At 40.5% G+C, this 17,932-nt stretch overlaps 1 protein-coding gene across 6 annotated transcripts in view; it reads right to left on the bottom strand.

Annotated features, from left to right (window-relative positions):
• The window catches only part of STARD13 (StAR related lipid transfer domain containing 13), a 305,503-nt gene that overhangs the window by 30,338 nt on the left and 257,233 nt on the right, over positions 1 to 17,932 (bottom strand). For all 6 annotated transcript variants that reach the window (XM_064504938.1, XM_064504940.1, XM_064504939.1 and 3 more), the window contains 2 exons: positions 8,885 to 8,956; positions 7,119 to 7,200 (listed from right to left, as the gene is read on the bottom strand). In XM_064504938.1, coding sequence (XP_064361008.1) covers positions 7,119 to 7,200; positions 8,885 to 8,956 — 154 coding nt within the window. The remainder of the gene's footprint in view (positions 1 to 7,118; positions 7,201 to 8,884; positions 8,957 to 17,932) is intronic.

Genomic DNA, 17,932 nt, shown 5'->3' with positions numbered 1-17,932 from the left:
TTAAAGGGCACGACTTTTCATAATTTCAAAAGCTTTTCTCTTATCTGCCTGTAGGGTGCTAACTCCATACAACAAGCTTTAGAAAATGATACTGTTCATTTTATTCCAGTCTGTAAGACCACTGCTTTAAACAGGCATCTTACCTTCACATTGCTTGATAGACAGCTTTTATATATTGCTTTTTAATTCATAGGCATTTAAGTACTTAACAAAGGAAAGAGATATAAACAAAACACTTTTTATGGATGGGGAAATGACGAGAGAGTGAGGAGATAAGTTGCCTTCTGCAACATAATTAGTATAAAATGATTTAATGTAAATGCTAGGGATTTCAAAGCACTTGGCAGAGACAAAAGAAAAAAGTTTCAGATTCAGTGCCTCACTTCAGGCAGTTAGTACCTCCTTTAAAAAGTTGATATAAAGGAGAAATTGCAGTAATTAGTTAATTATTTCTTCATAGCCAATAGCTCCTTCCCTAAACCTGTAGATCTTATAGACAGATTAACACACCCAAAATGCAACAAATTTAACATCTTCTTTAAATAAACACTGTTTAGTTACTTTAGACTATGATTTGCTTGTTATGATATTACAAGGATTTCTGCTTGGCTTCTGCTCATTAAATCCAAGGCTATCCCATGATGATACTGGGTAGAAATGACAATCTGATAAGCATGGAAAGTGAACATTTGCATGTGTGTGTGCATCCATGTGCAGAGAGAATCAGAGCACTGCAAAATGTGCTTTTTTAATAATGAAAGTACTACGCTAACCATAACTGCTTCATTTCTATTTATACTTTAAGGTCCTGATTCATGAAACCATCCATCTTCCAAAAGCACACAAAGGCTCAGAGTTAAATATGTCCAATTTTAAATGTTTTAGGGCTGAATTTCAGAATGAGGAAGGGCAGAGTTAGAGAGGCATGCATCCACAATAGTCTTCTGTAAGTCTTCTGTATCTCCTGTATCTTTGCAGCAAGAGGTTCCTCTTTTGCTTTGGGGTCCCAGGATGAGACTGCAAATCTACAGAACTGGCAACATCTGAAATGTATGTGATAAATTACAAGGGCATGTGAAAAAAAACATCATGCCAATAATAGAATCTCTCGTAGAGCATTAGAACGTTAGATTATTAGTATACTGCTCCCTGGGACATGTTCTAACGTTAGAAATCCTTTCTAATTGACACCACTTAAAAAGAACCAGCCTACCAAATGTGGATCTTCCTTACAAAATTTCCCTCACAAAGTAACACCTCCTCATTTGTAGATAAAATACTCTCTTCCCTAACTCAAGCCGATAAAACCTTTATGCCGTATCAGAAAGTCCTGTGCTCATCATATTAATGTGAGTGTAATGTATGCACAAGCACACCCTACATGCATGGTAGTAATGTCCTTGTAATAAATCCCAGGCCTCGTGGTTCTGTAACTATATCTTCAGCCTTCTGCCCACAAATCCTCCTCCTCAGGAATTACATCTATCATTGCAAAACACATCTTTTGCCCAAACATGGAATTTCTCAACTCAAAGTTTCATTTTGTTGCAGCCCTGGCTGAGTAATGTTCAGTGCTTCATCTGAGTACAAAACATTTAAATTTGGATATCTATATTGATTCCAAATACACAGAGGCACAGACGCATTTTCAAAGGACTCCAACTCAGCTTTCTATTTGCAGAGACAGTGTCCTTCAAGAGGTGAATTGAAGGCTCAGATCTGAGTTCCTGCATGTCCTATTAGTATTAGTTGGCTTGTGCTAGAGAGACAAGTTTGTAGAAGCATTTCTACATGTACATGCTGTTGTGTGCACCACTGCTGGGCTTGTCGACTGTCAGAGCACTCACCTACTTATCTAAATCAAGCTGCTAACACTGTCCTCACACCTTTAAATTGGATGAACCAATCAATGCTGCAAAATGAGCCATTAAAAAACATATCTGGATGTCTCTACAGTGGCACTTAGATTTACCTGAATGCTGTGGAGTCCCCTTAGTTTGTGTTCCCTGTTAACATGACTGAGAGCTGGGACTGCCCTGAGGTCCCATCTGGCCCTTAGGGCTAACTTTCTTTTCTCTTTCTGAGAGAGTGGGAGAGAAAGGTTGTGTCTGTTGGATCTTGTCCGACTGCAGCATCACAACATGGCTGGGGTGTCTGGCCAGACCAGGAATGGGGAAGTGCTTCACAGACATGCCCTATGAGGCTGAGCAGGAGAAAGGAGTCAACTAAATTCATGCCCAGAGACTCAGAAATTCTGAGAAACCATTGCCTCCTTTGAAGTTGCACATCAAATCTGAAAATCAAGCCATCAACTTCTAACTCCCTCATCTCTATGAGAACAAGCACTGAAGAAACATCTCCCCAGTGTTCAGGGAAAGCCTGCAAAATATTTACTATAGCTAGTGCTTCACTGATGTTAACTTTATTTCTTCTCCAGGCCATGAATGTGAAAGATGTCCACTGATACAATACTTAAACATCAGAGAAGCAATTCAGGTGTCCAGGTAGAGGGGTCTAGTGCTATTTTAGATCCCCTAGAGTACCAAGTCTGGCCTTCAGCTGCTGTAGGTCCTGTGTCAGCCAGCCCATGGGGAAGTCTCGGATATCCTAGGAGATTTAAGATGGCATTAGACACATGCATTTAGGGCTCTGAATCCCACTCACAGCAGTGTTCTTACTATCCCTTATGATGGAAGTTCTTCAGGAGCAGGAAATCTCTAACTTTGCATACTGTTCAACACCAAGCAGTGTTTAAAAATAAGCACAAACTTGTTGCAAAGTAGAATTTTATTAACCGTGAAACCTTGTGTCTGGCCTATTGCCCTGCTTAAAGAGCCACCCAGATACTCTGAAGACAACTTTAGAGTGACTTGGAGCTCCATGAATTCCCCTGGACCTGTTCTGCAGCTGCTACCAAGCTGCTGGTGGGGAATACAGCCAGTGGCACCGGAGGGGCACACAGAAGCTTTTCTGCCAGGAGGCAATAGGGCCAGTGGGGTGAGGTGGCATGGACAGCACAATGTCTTCTGTCTCTGGAGATCGGGACATGTCCTCTGTTACAGATCAAGAGAATACATTTTTTGGTTCCCTAAGCTCTTCCTTGAGGGAAACACTGTATTATTTCTTTGTTTTATCATTATTCCTAGCCAAGCTGAGGTGCAAAAAGAGGATGCATGCCCCCAGAGGGCTTGCTTCAGTGCCACAGAATATGTGAAGAGGACATCTGACTTCCTGTGCTGGGCTCTGCTGAAGACTGAACACTGAATAAGGGTCCTCCCAGTATGGGCGGGACTGGAATGGGAAGTTCACATGGCCACATGCCTGCTCCACCAGTTTCGTGGACAGAGACTATATTATTTTCCAGTCCTGTCATTTATTATCATTGCTGAATAGGCTGAGCTACTTCACAGGAAACATGCTCACATGAGGTCAGTTAACTCTCCTTGAGATCAATGGGAGCCTTTCTACTGACTTCAAAGCAGGTCTTTCCCTACTGCAAGTGGAGATGCAGGCTTATCTCTTAATGGCACCTAGAGCAATATAACCCAATAGATTGTAGTGACTGCAATAACTGTTTCAAAACACTAACAGTATGATATTCTGTATATAGCGACCTTTGGATTATTTACAAGGTATCTAAGAGACATTAGCTATGGGAAAAGAGGCTGCTGGCTGCTTCCACATTTCAAATTTTAAGAGCTTGATTTAGGGGTCTAAGTAGGGTTCTAGTAGACTAGTATTACATACTTGTTCTTTACATTCTCAGTTGCTGTATTTACATGAATACAAAAACATGGCTGGACTTTTCCTCCTCACCCTCAGCAACCTCGAAAGTTCCCAAAGCAGAATCTGTTGACTGCTATTTTGGAAATGACATAGAGATCCAGCTACAAAATTTTCATGTCCAATTATTGTTTTGGCAGGCTGACAACATTTGCCTGCAGAATGCACAGCAATTTCCTATTGTTCGTTATTCAATAAAATCTGAATGGAATCTCATGATAGGAAAAAAGATATGCCTCCAACCCAAAGGCCCCAGATTTGGCCTTCACTCTGCCAAATTTTAAAATGATGTTGTAAACAGCAGGAGTGTTAGACTGTCTCAGAAAGGTCACTGAAATCATTTATAACTGAAAGTTTTAAGCATTCTGAATAAAATACTACTAGCTGCCTTAAAAAAGTTTCTCTGCATTTGTGCCTCATATCATCTCATATACTACAACATCATAAGAAAACCAATTATAAAATGAGATTAAGAGTCTGATTTCAATCCACAACAGCAGAGAAATTCAGTGTTTATTCCAGAACAATTATGGTTCAGAGTTAAAACTCTGCTCAAACTGATTATCTATTCTGGCATTCCAGCTTTAAAATCATCCTCCAATTAAAAATAAGAAGTCCGTTTTGCTCAGTATTATGGGCTCAATGCCCTATTAATCAGTGTGAAGGCTTGGTCATGCATAGCTTTGAAGGCAGTGGGAGTTTTGGGTGTTTGAAGAATTGAAGTTTGGGACCCAACATAGTAACCGCCACATACAGAAACCATAATCAACCTCTTTTTAGCTTTCTATTTCATGAAAGTGTATCACAGCCTTCGTCTCTTGTGTGATATCCTGGCAAGTACCTTGTAGTGATGCCACTGCTGAACAAAGCGAAAGTAGAAAACAGGCCACAGTGGTCAGCCAAGCTGTGAGGATTTATAGTTCACTGGCAAACTTTGAAAATGCTGGTTTGATAGCTAAGACAGTAGTGATGCTTGTACTGGAGGTTCGGCTGACACTGTTTCTGTCTCAGATGAACCAGATTCTTGACATTTGGCACAATCGCTTTTTATGGATTGCTCTCAGCTAAAGATTTGGAGCTGCTGAATTGTAGCAAATAAAATGTCGGCAGTCTGAAAACATCACTCTTCCATCTATTTAACCTGCACGTAATACTTTTTTTTCTACCTGACTGGTATATGAGGTATTTTCTCTCTTTAGATCTGCACTATCTAAAAACTCCCAACAAAAATTAAAGCAACAGGTGTTATTTTCTGATTAAAATCATTGCAGAAAAAGTTACCAGACAGTCATAAAAACTTTTATCTTTGAATAGAACCATGTGGAAAGATCTGTGTCTATGCTTACATACCGCAGGCCTTAGCAGTATCACTACATTTAGGCTAATATAAAACATTCTGTCACATCAGTGCATCTCTCCAGATCCTAATTTCTTCTCTAGAATCTCATCTTTCAATAAAAGAGAGAAAAAAACCCACACAGTCTCTAGCTGTTCTACTCACAAAGAAATCCTGAAAAATATAAACCTAGAGTAACTGTCAAAGGTATTACTGTGAGTCTGCAGAGTCTCAAGCAGCAACAGGTGAGCTGATCCCATTTAGCCGCGTAGGTGTTGAATGCCTCATGACCATAATTTAAGTACTACTATTGCTAATTACTTCAGAGAAGAAAGACTGGGCAAAGTCACAGAGCTGTGCAATGTGCCGCATGCAGCTCACCATCTGCTTTCACAGGAAGGGGAGAGGGAGAGAGACCATACTTTTCCCCCTCAACCTAGAAAGTGGTCATATAATCGAATAGGGTCCAGGGATGTATTCAAGAGCATTGTGCAAAAGGCCAGCTCAGGGCAGTTCAGGGAGCAGAACAAACATGTTTGGAACCTGTGCACATTTAGATGTTGCTTAAATTTTGTGAGGAAAGGGAGGAAAAGAATATCTCACCCTCCTACCCCCAACCAGTTCCCAGACTATACCAAAGCATGTCTCTTGCCATGCTGACCTGAAGCAGTGGGATGGATGTATTTGTGGGAAGAAGGTTTGTTAGGCATGGGCGTAGAAATCTCTTTCACTAGGCTGTACAGAACAGCAGTGGGTCATGTCTACAGTCACTCCGCTCCCTGGCATCTTTGAGAGCAATTACTGAGGGGTCCAGGTCTTTACTTCTGATTCTCGTCAGACACAGAGAAAGAGAATATTCTGCTTTCCATATCCATAATGGACAAAATGAGAAACCATAGGTATAAACCGCCACAAGGGAGTTTTGGGGAAGCATCCTAATAGTAATCCTAGTAATCTCAGTAATCCCTTGGGAAGGCTGTGGATACTCCATGAAAGAAGGCATCTCCTGGGATGGAGAGGTGGATGAGATGAACTCTCTTCCAGCCCTGTTCTCTACAATTAGGAAATCCTCTCTGCAATCCTCTATCATGGACTCTTTAATCCCTGCATGCACACTGCAGCAGAACAGCACATACCCTCTGATGTCTTTAGCTACAGTCACAGAAGGAGAAATAGGTTTTGGTCTAATTATCTTGATGTTAGTCTTGTGAAAGTTTCCATAACATGTAATAAAGCCTGTTTTGCTGGGGGACAGATGCTCCTTTGTCCTTACTGAAGTGGAGTAGAACCCAGCTTGAGCCAAGCACAGGAGAAAAAAGAGTGGAACAATGCCTCTGCAATGTGGTTTTGCAAAACTACCACAGAATTGCTGCTTCTTAAATCCTGAGGGACTGTACTGGAGCAATGTAATATGGTATATTCATCACAGGCAGAGCATAAGAAGCTAGACAAACAGCAAACACAAAGCCTTCAGGAGTGACAGATCAAGGACTATTTGTCATAGCTGTAGTGTTTTGGGGTTCTGGTCCCACTGTTATAGTTATTGGTGTCAACAGGAGATCACCAAGGGAAGTACAGCAGCATGAAAGCCGTGTTTGCGGACAGGGAAAGCACCTGCTGAATTCTGTGCCATGGGGTTTCATCTTTTCTGCTGTGCTTGGACATAGAGTCATTCATGCAACTCACATGTGACTCCTTAATTCATTCAGGGTTTTCTTGTATTACTGCTAGTTCTTTCTTAAAAGCAAGGTGTTTCAAATCCAATGGATTTGGGACCTTTTTAAACCTTGCGATGTTTTCTATGAGTATAGTGGGCCCTACTCTAGGATTTTCCACATGACGAATACAGAATGTTATCATTTATTTAGAAAAACTAACAGTATCATTGCTTAATTCATATGGACAAGCAAACACCTTTTCTACTGGGCTGCCTTACTAAGAATAACAAATCAGCTAATGTTTTTAAAGTATCAGAAGAGAAACTTTGGGTGTTATTTACCTGCAAAGAGGTTCTACAAGGTCCTTGTCAAGAAAATCATGATCTTTCTTCACTGCAGCAATGTCAATGGGAAACTGGGAATCTAATAAAAGGAGACACAATATTAAGACAACTGCTTGCTATTCAAATGAAAATACATTGTCTACATCTAAAATGCTTTGCAAGTATTTGCTCACTGAAATGCAGTATGACCCCTTTTACTCAGGCCTGGTTCCCTTCCATATCTGTGCCATATCTGTGATCCTTTGAGTTACTGCCTTTTTTTGCTATTGGAAGTTGAACATTGTGTGCACCAAAGAGATAGCAACATCATGTTACTTTTGCTTAATAAGATATTAAATTATTAGCTGTTCTTTCTACCGTCCAGAACAAAAGAATGAGATCAGAAAATTACACCATCCACACGGGCAACAAGGTTCTTCATTCCCATCATTGTGACTTAATGAATTATTTGCAGACTTTTCAGAAAGTTTTGAAAGACAGCAGAAATGTTTTGAGCTTTTTGTTTTTAATACAACTCCCAATAACAACGATTTCAAAAAAAGCGTTACTCAAATAAGAGACATGAAAAAATTAGCTCACTTAAAGCCAGACTAGCATGCTGGAAGCTGACATCTGCAGTGAAAAGTGACATAGCTGCAACACATGAGTGGGCTCCAGGGCAGTGGGAGGGATTTCAGTATTGTGGCTGTCCCCAAGGTTGCTCTGCAATGCTCAGGTGTCACAGCAGGAAATGGGGATGCAAGAACTGTGGCCACCATCTTCGGACACAAGGGCTGACCGTTTACATAATAGATGCCTGCAAAAAGGACCCTGTGTTTGGAGACACCGACTGTGTAGAGTGCACATTGACTGCAAGGGAGCTGTGGGAGCTCAGCACCTGCGAGCCCGGCGGGAGCCAGCTAGTAAGCCTTGCTGGAGCTCAGCAGGCTGTCGGGAGCCTCGGATGAGGCCCGGGCATCGTGCTCCCTGAGATTTTCGGTGCCCCAAGCGTGGATCGGCAAAGCCTGCATTGGCTCTCCGCAAAACTGGCTCCGGTCTGCAAGGTTTTGTGGCTACTGCTCCCTGCCAGCGTAGCTGTGCTGCCTCCAGATCCATGCTGACCCTGGAAGCAGCCCAGCAGGTTTGGCAGAGCTGCATGTAGGCTAATAAGCCCTAGTGGGACTGAGCTGGCTGTATATCTCTGGCAGAGATAATCTGCAGTGTGAAAAAATGAGGATCAGCTACAGTTTCAGTAGAAAACAGTCTCAGTCCCCAAACTGCTCCTGAATGCAGCAGAAGTGTAAACACCCCCTACTTATCTGGGCATGACTTTATTTTGGGACAGTGGTTTGACACCCATTTGCTTTGAGCTAACGCCAAAATATTCGCTTTTTTTGCTTTGCAGTGAGAGGAGAACGAATGAAAGCACAGATCAAACGATTCACTTCTAATATCTTTGCAGAGTATTAATATTTTCAATCTTATTTTAGTCACAGTTCAGGAGATTTAAAAAAAGAGACCTGTGTATTTGGATTTTTTGTATTTGTTTCTGCTAATTGTTGAGGTTTACACAAACTATATCCCCCTGTTTTCTTCCATGGGTATGAGGGCTAGAGTCCTACTTTTCTTTAGGCAGTTGTATGACTCCAGCAGCTGAGGCTTTGTGAAAGCAGCCCACCACTGCAATACTCTCAGTCAAATGTAGTGGTGTCAGACTGTAAGCTCTCCTGGCAAGGACCCAATGCACTTTCAGTACTTCACAAATAGGAGAAAAACCTACTTACCTTCGTAGAACTGTGCATATTGGGGAAATCCAGCTGCACGTAACCAGTCACACGCTTCCTTTGCTTCAATTTCTGAGGAGAAAGAGAAGAGCAAATAGTTCACACTTTGTCATTTTGCATTAAAAGTTCTTTTAATTGCAAGGAAACAGCAGAGACTTGCTAATGGCTGTTAGCTACTCAAAAGCATTGTCATCATTCAGCAGTAATTGTCGACAGCATCAGGAAACAAAATATACGTCCCTCAAAGAAATCCACCTGCCTCCAGGGGAGGCTGGGTTGTCCAGCTGTTTGGTGACTGGGACAAAATGATAGCCATCTCCACGTGGAAGGAGAGCTGCTTAGCCAGTTTGAGGCCCTGTGTCCTGTCCTTCCCCAGCACTTTACTGAAAGGACTTTGCACAGTGGAAGCTGTTAGGATGAAATGAAGAAGCAGTAGAGTGGAAATGGGAAGACAGAGGACATGCACTGTTTTGTCCTGCTCCAACATTTCTTGGAGAGAATAATCAGCACTGACATAGAGGGATATCACTTTACACTGTCCCCAAAGAGGCCTGGAAGCCACTGCAAGCTCTGCCAGAAAAACCCCTGTGTAGGTGCAATGCTACTGAAGAGAGAACTGTGAAGGTAGGATGCCCTTCCCTCCCTTTAGCTACTTAAGGCAGCTGTCTGGACTCCCTCTACAGTCAAAGGCGAGACAGTTACCTCCATAGGGTGATTCATTTCACCTTAAGGTGTCTAGAATAGTTGAGATAAATCACATACTGGAAATACTTTTCTCTTATGACTGCTAACAGAGAAAGGATAAACAGCTACAGATATGTCTGCACAGCCAACTAAAATAGAGACCGGCAGTAGCTTCAAGCACTGGACCCCAGATCACTCACTCTTTTTAAATATTAGTCCGCTTCCAAGCCTGTTTTGGGCTGTTTCATCTATCTCTCCACAAGACGAATCTTTTCTTGAGAAGGCCAGTACTAAGCAGTGGGGAGATGAACCAATCTGCGTCACCTTGTCCCTGGCTCGCCATTATTTATAAGTATAGGTGTAGCTTATGCTGGACAAGATTTCCACTTTTAAACAGTTTTCATTGAGTAAGATGAATCCTACTCCGATAGAAGAGGTGGGGGAATCATCAGCTGGGCAAGAGAATAGTCCTTTCTTATTTTCAGGTTGACAGTAGGGATAGGTGAGAATGGGGAACGTAAGAAAATCCTGTCCCACAGGAGGGCTACATGAGACCCTACTCCCAAAGATTTTTGCATAGGAGAGGCAGATCTTGCCTGCACAAATAGTAATCAGCAATAAACAAATGGCAGCTACATAAAAACAGAGAACAAATTTTCAGATCTTTCCAGTGAAACAGACTTTGTGCATTTCTGCAGTCACACACATGGTTTGTCCCCTGAATGCTGAGATGACCTATGCATGTTGACAGTAGGGTCACTCGATTTTTACCAAGCTCCATGGGCTAATTTTACAGAGACTTGAAAGCAATGCTTCAAGTCCAGCTCTGCCCGGCCAGGCAGACACCCACATCGCCTTCAGCATGGAGACTCGTGGGTTGTAGCTGCTCCCAGGGTGATTGGAAGAACAGTGAAAAATAGAGATCGCCCACAAAAACATGGATTGTTGGTAAAATCTGGACAAAATTACAACACTTCCATGCTATCCAAGTATAGATTAGGGTCTTCCTTTTGAAGAGTCCTGATTTACATGATTAAAACCAAAACATGCATGTGCATTTATTATATTTGCAAAATCTGCATGTATGTCAGCTAAGGAATGGAGTCTGTATGTGCTGAAGAAAGCAGACATTTCAGTTCCTTATTATTCAACCTGAATGAACCAATGAGAGGTTTTGGTGCATTTGTAGTTGTAAAATCTAGGCAGCCATAATACAAAACCCTAAACATAGAACAAGCACTAAAACTAGAAAAAGAAAAACAGGCTCACTTGCTCTTCTGCATGTTCTGCCTTATATGCAAAAATCCCAGCTGTAAGTCTGTTATGTGTTGAAATGCATTTTTAGAGATATGAGATGCTGGCATGAATTCCTATGTAATTCCATTCAGATCACTCATTATATCCCTAATGACTTTACCCCCTGAAGCTCATTATAAAACCTGCTTTGAATATACTCTACAGTATGTGACCCATACACCTTTTTGCCCCTCTGAATACTGAATCACACCAGCAAATTTTGTTACAGAAATAAAAATTCAGAATATAGGTCTACTTATCAAAAGCACAATTTCCCAAAGACGATTAGACAGCCAGTAACAGCTTAGCGATGGCCACAATCATTAGCAGTGAGAAAAGGATTTACCACCAGGTCTTCATTTGCTCTGACATTACTTCATGTCAAGGCCAAAAAAGGAGTATGAAAGTACATTCAGTTCATAACACTGCACAAAAGAATGAGCAGCTTACATAAAACGTGGCTCTCACTACTGCACATCTGTGTGCTGAAAGCACATCTCTATTATGTTCCAGTGAGACTGAATATTTTTATTAAATGCTTGGAAAAAAGACAAGTCTTTATACTTATCCTTTTGCTTAATTCAATCTCATGAAACACAGATGAATCAATCCTATTTCAAAATGTATTTTACAACTCATAACAGCTGTACATTATAGCTTCATCTGGCCTGGAAGCACAACTAACAGAGGCGGTGGGTGATGAAGAATGCTACTACTTAATGCTCTTATATGCTTATCATATTTCAGTGTGTTTTTCAGTTGGCTGCTTGAATCAGAGATTGCTAAGAAATCTTCCTGAAGCCCAAGTGAGACCTAAAAATCTCAGGTTGCAGTGGGCGAATAATTGCAAGGAATAACCAAGGTAGTAAATCTCACCCTTTTGCTGTTGTTGTTGTTCAAAGACTGTTCATAACAGACTACAACTCTCTTAAGCTTATTCACTACTCAAAATGATTGTCAGATTAACTCTGGCTTCAAATCTTTGGCTCTAGCTCATACATGAAGGCATCTATTGCGAGTATTCTCATTTTTTGAACTATCACCTAAAACAAACAGATTCAGCCTCGAACAAGATTTGCTAAATCAGCCTCTGAAACACTGGGTCTCAGACATGTATCAGTGGGACAATTTCTGTCCCTTCTCTCTATTTTCTTTTTGGGTTTCTTCGGTTTTTAGTTGAAATAATCACACAGCTTGACAGGAAACAAGTTTCTCTTTTCTAATTCCATTCTCCACCAGTTACAACTTCTTACTGAGGCTCATATCCTCAAAAGTCCTTCAGCAACATTTCTGAGGAGATTAGGGGTACTTCATGGTCAGCTGCACCCTGTTATGTATCAGCTTTTGCCAGGAGGTATGTACAAAGCTACCTAAGCACAGATGTTTCTTTAGAGCTATGGAGCTTCCTCAGGTCTTGCCTCCAAGGCCCCCAAGAAGTTCCTCGCTTGCTTCACCAGAACTTTTCAGCGCACATGTACAAGCAGGGACCTTAAACTTTGTCACCTCTTTAATCAACCAAATCACTGGATATTTTTTCTACAGCACTCTTTCTCAGTATTTTCTCTTGAAGTTGTCACTCTGTATATTGAATTAAATGCTTATCAGACACATTGTTCCTGAAGCCCAAAGTACGTATCGCACAGTGGAGACTGAAATGCAAATCTCTGATCCTATATTTTTTATTTAAGAAAGTTAAGTAGAGTAAAATAAGGAGGGAGAGATTCACCCAGAAAACTTCAGAGATGGCCAGAGTACAGCTGGAATATGACTTCAAGTCCATGCTTAGCATTAAGCAGGTTTGAATTTGTCTCCCACACAACAAGTGAGCGCTCTGGATATGCTGGGGCTGGAAGGGAGATGGCTGCTCGTAGTCTTTCTTTCTCATTACTTTTTCTGATTCTTCACAAACTGCTTCTATGTTGCCCAGCACCAGAGGAAGATTCACATTTTAAGATCCCAAGTAGGATCTGCAATTACAGCAGTAAGCTTTTTGACACCCCAGGCATATTTTGGTGAACCCATTTTTTAGCTACAGGGAATGCTTAGTTTACTTTCCAGTCAGATCCCTTCTCCAGTCCACTTTACCACTTGTGCTGGTGGTAGATTAGCAAGCTGATCCCTGTCATCCAGGGATCCTGTTTAGTCCACATAAACTGCATTTTAATGAGTGCATTCTGTGAAACAAAGAAAACTAAACCACTGGGACAGTCCTTCCTCACATGAAAGGAAGCAGCAGGATTGTCTAAGAAGTTGTTTTGGAGGGTATTATTCTGTCAAGAAAAATTCATATAAGTAAATTCATTTTCCAGCACAGGACCTTATCACTGTCCATGAATATCATGGACACATATCACTGTAAGACCTAGTTACTACTGTCTTTTCCCTTTTTCTTTCTAGACATTTGTAACTCTTAGCTTGCTTCTGCCTTTCCAGTCGTTCTCTTTTATCTTCTGTTTTGCTGATTCTCCTTTTTTCCTACTATAATTTTTATTTAAGATGAAGATGTCCCTTTTTACAATGCAGTGAAAGAAATAACAGCTAGAGTAAATAAGGTACATAATTACCTCATCTATTGTGTTTATGTCAATTTTATGTTTGATAACTTTTATTCTTCATCCTTCTGTAACAAATGGCTATGTATGCTCTCCTTTATATCCCCAATATATTGCACACCATTTAAATCTGATTTTATGAGATTTAAGATAAAATATCTGGGAACATTAGTGAAAACGATTAATCAAGTCATTGGAAAGGACTATTTTCCTATGCAGCCATGCCAGTAAGCTCTGAAGGCAGATACAAGCTGGTCTATTAGGCAGAACAGGATTCACCCTACCAAGTGTTACTTGGAAGAAGAGTAACAGTTTGGTTGCAGTTCATAGGGTTTGGAGTTGGTTAGTTTGGTGCTGTGCTTTACCTTATCTTTTGATCCTTTTCTTACTCTCTCCTTCGAGAGGAGGAAAATTGTTGGGAGGACAGAGTTTGTACTGCAGCTTCCAGAACAACGTCTACCTTGCGTCAGTTTGGAGGTTCAGCTTGACCTTGGGTTTAATAACACCCTTTACTTTCAGGATCCCATGTGGACCTGTGTTAAGGGTGAACCAGAGAGCATTTCTGAGAAGGAAACCTTGACGATATTTTGCACCTGAGACACACTCAAGGCAGCTGTATGCATGTGTGGGTGATCTTCAGCCTTGCCTAGACAATTGTTATGTTTGTCCTATAGACCTGTCATGTCACCAACAAGCCATGTCACCACCATGATGTGCTCCTACAGGAGCTCTAATGAGGGCAGATGGGGTTTGTAGGAAAACTGGGTTCAGGCTGCAGCTGTATTAAAACAGGTCCAGGGAGTTCCAACTTGTTCTTGCAGCCCTGGTACTAGTCTAAGCTATTTTAGTGGCCCCCCATTATTCTCCTACTCCTACATCTCATAGTCTTCAAGATATTTACGCATGTAACTATTATTCTTACTTTACAGATGATGATCTAAAGCACAGACGCCCAGAGAGAAATTTTTCTTAAAGTGCATAGGAAGGTTAGAGACAACATTGGTGCGAAGTAGGTGACTGACTCATTTAGCTACCCATAAAAATATGACTATGTCACTCCTCAAGTACTAACACCCTTAGAAATCTGGTGTGGAGGGACCAAACACCAGATTTCTGAAGCTCTTGGACACCTAAACTATCACTCCACTGTCACCCAGCTAACCATAAAGGTTAATGAATTTCCTTCAAATGGCTTTGCAAAGCTACTTCAGAGCTAAGAAATGAACCCCACTATAGGGTTTAGGTGCTAAACTGCCATGGATAGGAACATATTTATAAATATGAGAACAGGCAGCTTTCCAAGGTCATGTAAGAAATTCACAGCAAAACAGAGCCTCACATCTATAGCTTGCGAGGTGTAGATTAGAACCCAAGTACTAGATTATCCTCTCTCTGCACTACTGCAGGCAGGGTGCTGTAGACCATGGAAAAATATAAAACTTCTCATGTTCCCTATGGGAAAAGTCCCATGCAATTTAATAGATACAAGTTTCTGCAACATTTTCAGTTGCATTATACCCACCAGAATTCTTTAAAAGGAAAAATTCTTGAATTTTATTTATAAGATGGTATAAATTTTTGTGCAATGGATACTGGTGCCTCTGAAATTATTTAGGCTTTTAGCATAATTTCCACAGAACTCCATTTAAAGGAATGCTTTTAGATAGAACACTAATGGTTTACCTTATTCCCTTCTATCCTGTAGGACTTTTCCTGAATAATTCCAATAATAACACAAAGGTAACTGTGCAATGCACCCATAAAATTTCCATTTATAGTACAGGTCTATCATAAATAAAATAAAACATAAGCATAAAATGAATTTATATTATTTTACTACACTATGGTGCATACTCTTCAATAAATCCAGATAATAAGGTTTTCAAAGGTGGAATTTCATTGGAATTATTTTATACCATGCTATATAATTACTATTAGAGACAGGGTTATGTTTTGCAAGCAAAAAACAAATAAAGCTGTCAAAGCATTATTTTAATATACCTTAAGCTTTTGCAGAATACTGTGGTACCAGTAATAATACAATAAAATATGGACCTTTTAAACTACTGTGGCTGAAAATAATTCAAATGACAATAGAAAAAAGATCTTTTCAAGCTTATGAGCAGTTTCTTTATATGTATCCCTTTACGCTTCAGGTATAATAGTCAGATGATCTCCATTCATGCTTTTGAATTCTTAGAGAGGTTGCAAGTGAGAAACAAGATTATTTACAGACATGAAAAAATCTCATATGGGGAGAGATGAAAAAATTTGGACTGTTTACCTCGGAGGGCAGATGAATAGGGAAGGTTTATGATAAAAGGATGCAAAATAATGGGTAATATAAAAATAGGAAATTGGGAAAGTCTATTCTCTCTGCCTCACAGCACAAGGACAGGGAGATTAATGAAAAAGAAGGAATGAAAAAGAAAGAAGGCAATCTTAACTGATAAAGAAAATATGTTTTTTACACAATCTATAAAATTCATTGCCAAAGGACACTAGGATCAGCAGATGAGTGGGCTTAAAACCGAGTTGGAGTTTTATCTGACTACTCAGTGCTAACACCACAGATTTGGAAAAAGATGCATCATTGTCCAGAGCTGGAGAACAGAAAGCAAACTAATCACAGTGTTGAGATTTTTTTTTTCAGATTTGATAAATCCTTATACAGCTTTTCCTCTTGAGCAACTTATGTCTCCAGTGCTCAACATAATCTAGTACTATATAAAATACTTTTTTGACCCACTATGACAATTCTTTTGTTTCTTATGGTAACCAAACTCTGCACAGTCCAGCTGGGACACTTCTGCTCATCAGCCTTTTATCTTGAGCCTGGCTGCATCTCCCAAGATGAAAGATGTGTTCTTCTGGCCATGAATTAGGAATTTTACTCCCCTTTGGGTGAAGGGATTATGCTTAATTCCTTTCCTAAATTAACGGGATACCGGTAAAACTGCTAGGCCTGAGATTTATAGCAGGTTCACCAGGCATGAAACTCTAGGGCATTGGGAATACTGTGTCTATATATTTTTTACAACTAGATCGCATCAGCTCAAGGAACATAGCACAGCGGTTTCACTCATGCTAATGTGAAGGAAGCCGCACAAATAGCACAACAGGAAAAACACTGACAGCTTGCAGTGTAGGAAAGATCTTTGTAAATGCATTATATGACTCTTTAAGGTAAGAGGTGACTTGCAGGCGCTATTAAAGCAGGAAGCAGAACAAGCCAGCAGGGACACAGACATACACAAAGACCTCAGGAACAAGAAATAACCTGAGGGAGTCCCATTTGGGTGTAATTACCCTCCCTGCCAGGCAGACTCAGTGCCTTTAAGAGTCTTTAGCCTTAAATCTGTTCCCCAGGGAATTCTCCCATGATGTGGATTTCTAAGTAGACTTACTGTGCTGAGATAGAGGGGTAGGATGCTCAGCACAGTCAGGCACCTAAGTACTGTGGGCATGTAACGAGACTGAGACAGTAAGTTCTCTTAATATCTGAAAATCTTAAGGCATAACATTAATAATGCAGCAAAGATTTATAATAGGGAAAATAGATGGTGAAAACTCCAATCCAGTTTATGTGGTTCAGCTACATGATATGAACAAGAGATTCGGGTCTTCCTTTGAGTTTCTTCTCCATGTCTTTGCTGGTTATCACCATCTGTATTCACTGATGATTTCACCTTCTCCTTATCTTTCTGTATCTTCAGCCCCAAAGTCACTTAAAACTAACTCTATGCCCTTCATTTCTCTAACATTTTTGCTACCCATTCTCCCACAGGTCCGCTCAGTTTATGCATTCTTACTCGACGCCAGATTTTTTTCACCCTTTTTTTTAAAAAAGTCTTCCTTTTACATTCCTAAACCAGGACTTTAAATCCCTTCTAACCTCCCCAAATCTCTCCCTATCTTCAAGCATCACTTCGAAAGCACTTTTCTTCTTAGCTCACAATTGATTTGTACAATGCAGCACTTTGTGATGACACTAATAAAACAATAGCTTGCATCCCACATCTCATCTCGAGGCACTTTAAACAGTTATAAAAACTGATGCGAAAGTTATATACAGTGATCACTTCATCTCCGGTGAAATGCAGCTGCATTAGGATGAAATGTGGCAGCTGCATAAAAGAGCACTGCGGCAGTTTATGACAAGAAACAAGAAGAATACTTTATCCAGCTGAAACTACAAAGGGGATCTATGAGATAGTTAAAATTCAAATTATATATATATATATATATAAAATACATATAGGGAGCTGACAAGGACACCAGGTCCTCCTCCCTCTAGTCTAAGGGAAAGTACGCTGGTATTGCCAATGGCCAGAAGCGATTAAAAGCTCAGGTCCCTTCGCCACCCCCCTAAGCAGGATTTATATTCCTTTACTTGACTTCTGACAGCATCCATGAGTATTGGTTCAGCACAGATTTAGAGACCAGAGTAGCACCCACTCATTCACCAGTATTACTCTGCCCATCCCATCTATTTGGCCTGCCACTCAAATAACTG

This window comes from Dromaius novaehollandiae, chromosome 1 (genome assembly GCF_036370855.1).
Source record: "Dromaius novaehollandiae isolate bDroNov1 chromosome 1, bDroNov1.hap1, whole genome shotgun sequence".
In the NCBI taxonomy this organism is placed as follows: domain Eukaryota; kingdom Metazoa; phylum Chordata; class Aves; order Casuariiformes; family Dromaiidae; genus Dromaius; species Dromaius novaehollandiae.
The sequence above is the reverse complement of the archived record's forward strand: the minus strand, read 5'-3'. Positions and strand labels throughout refer to the sequence as shown.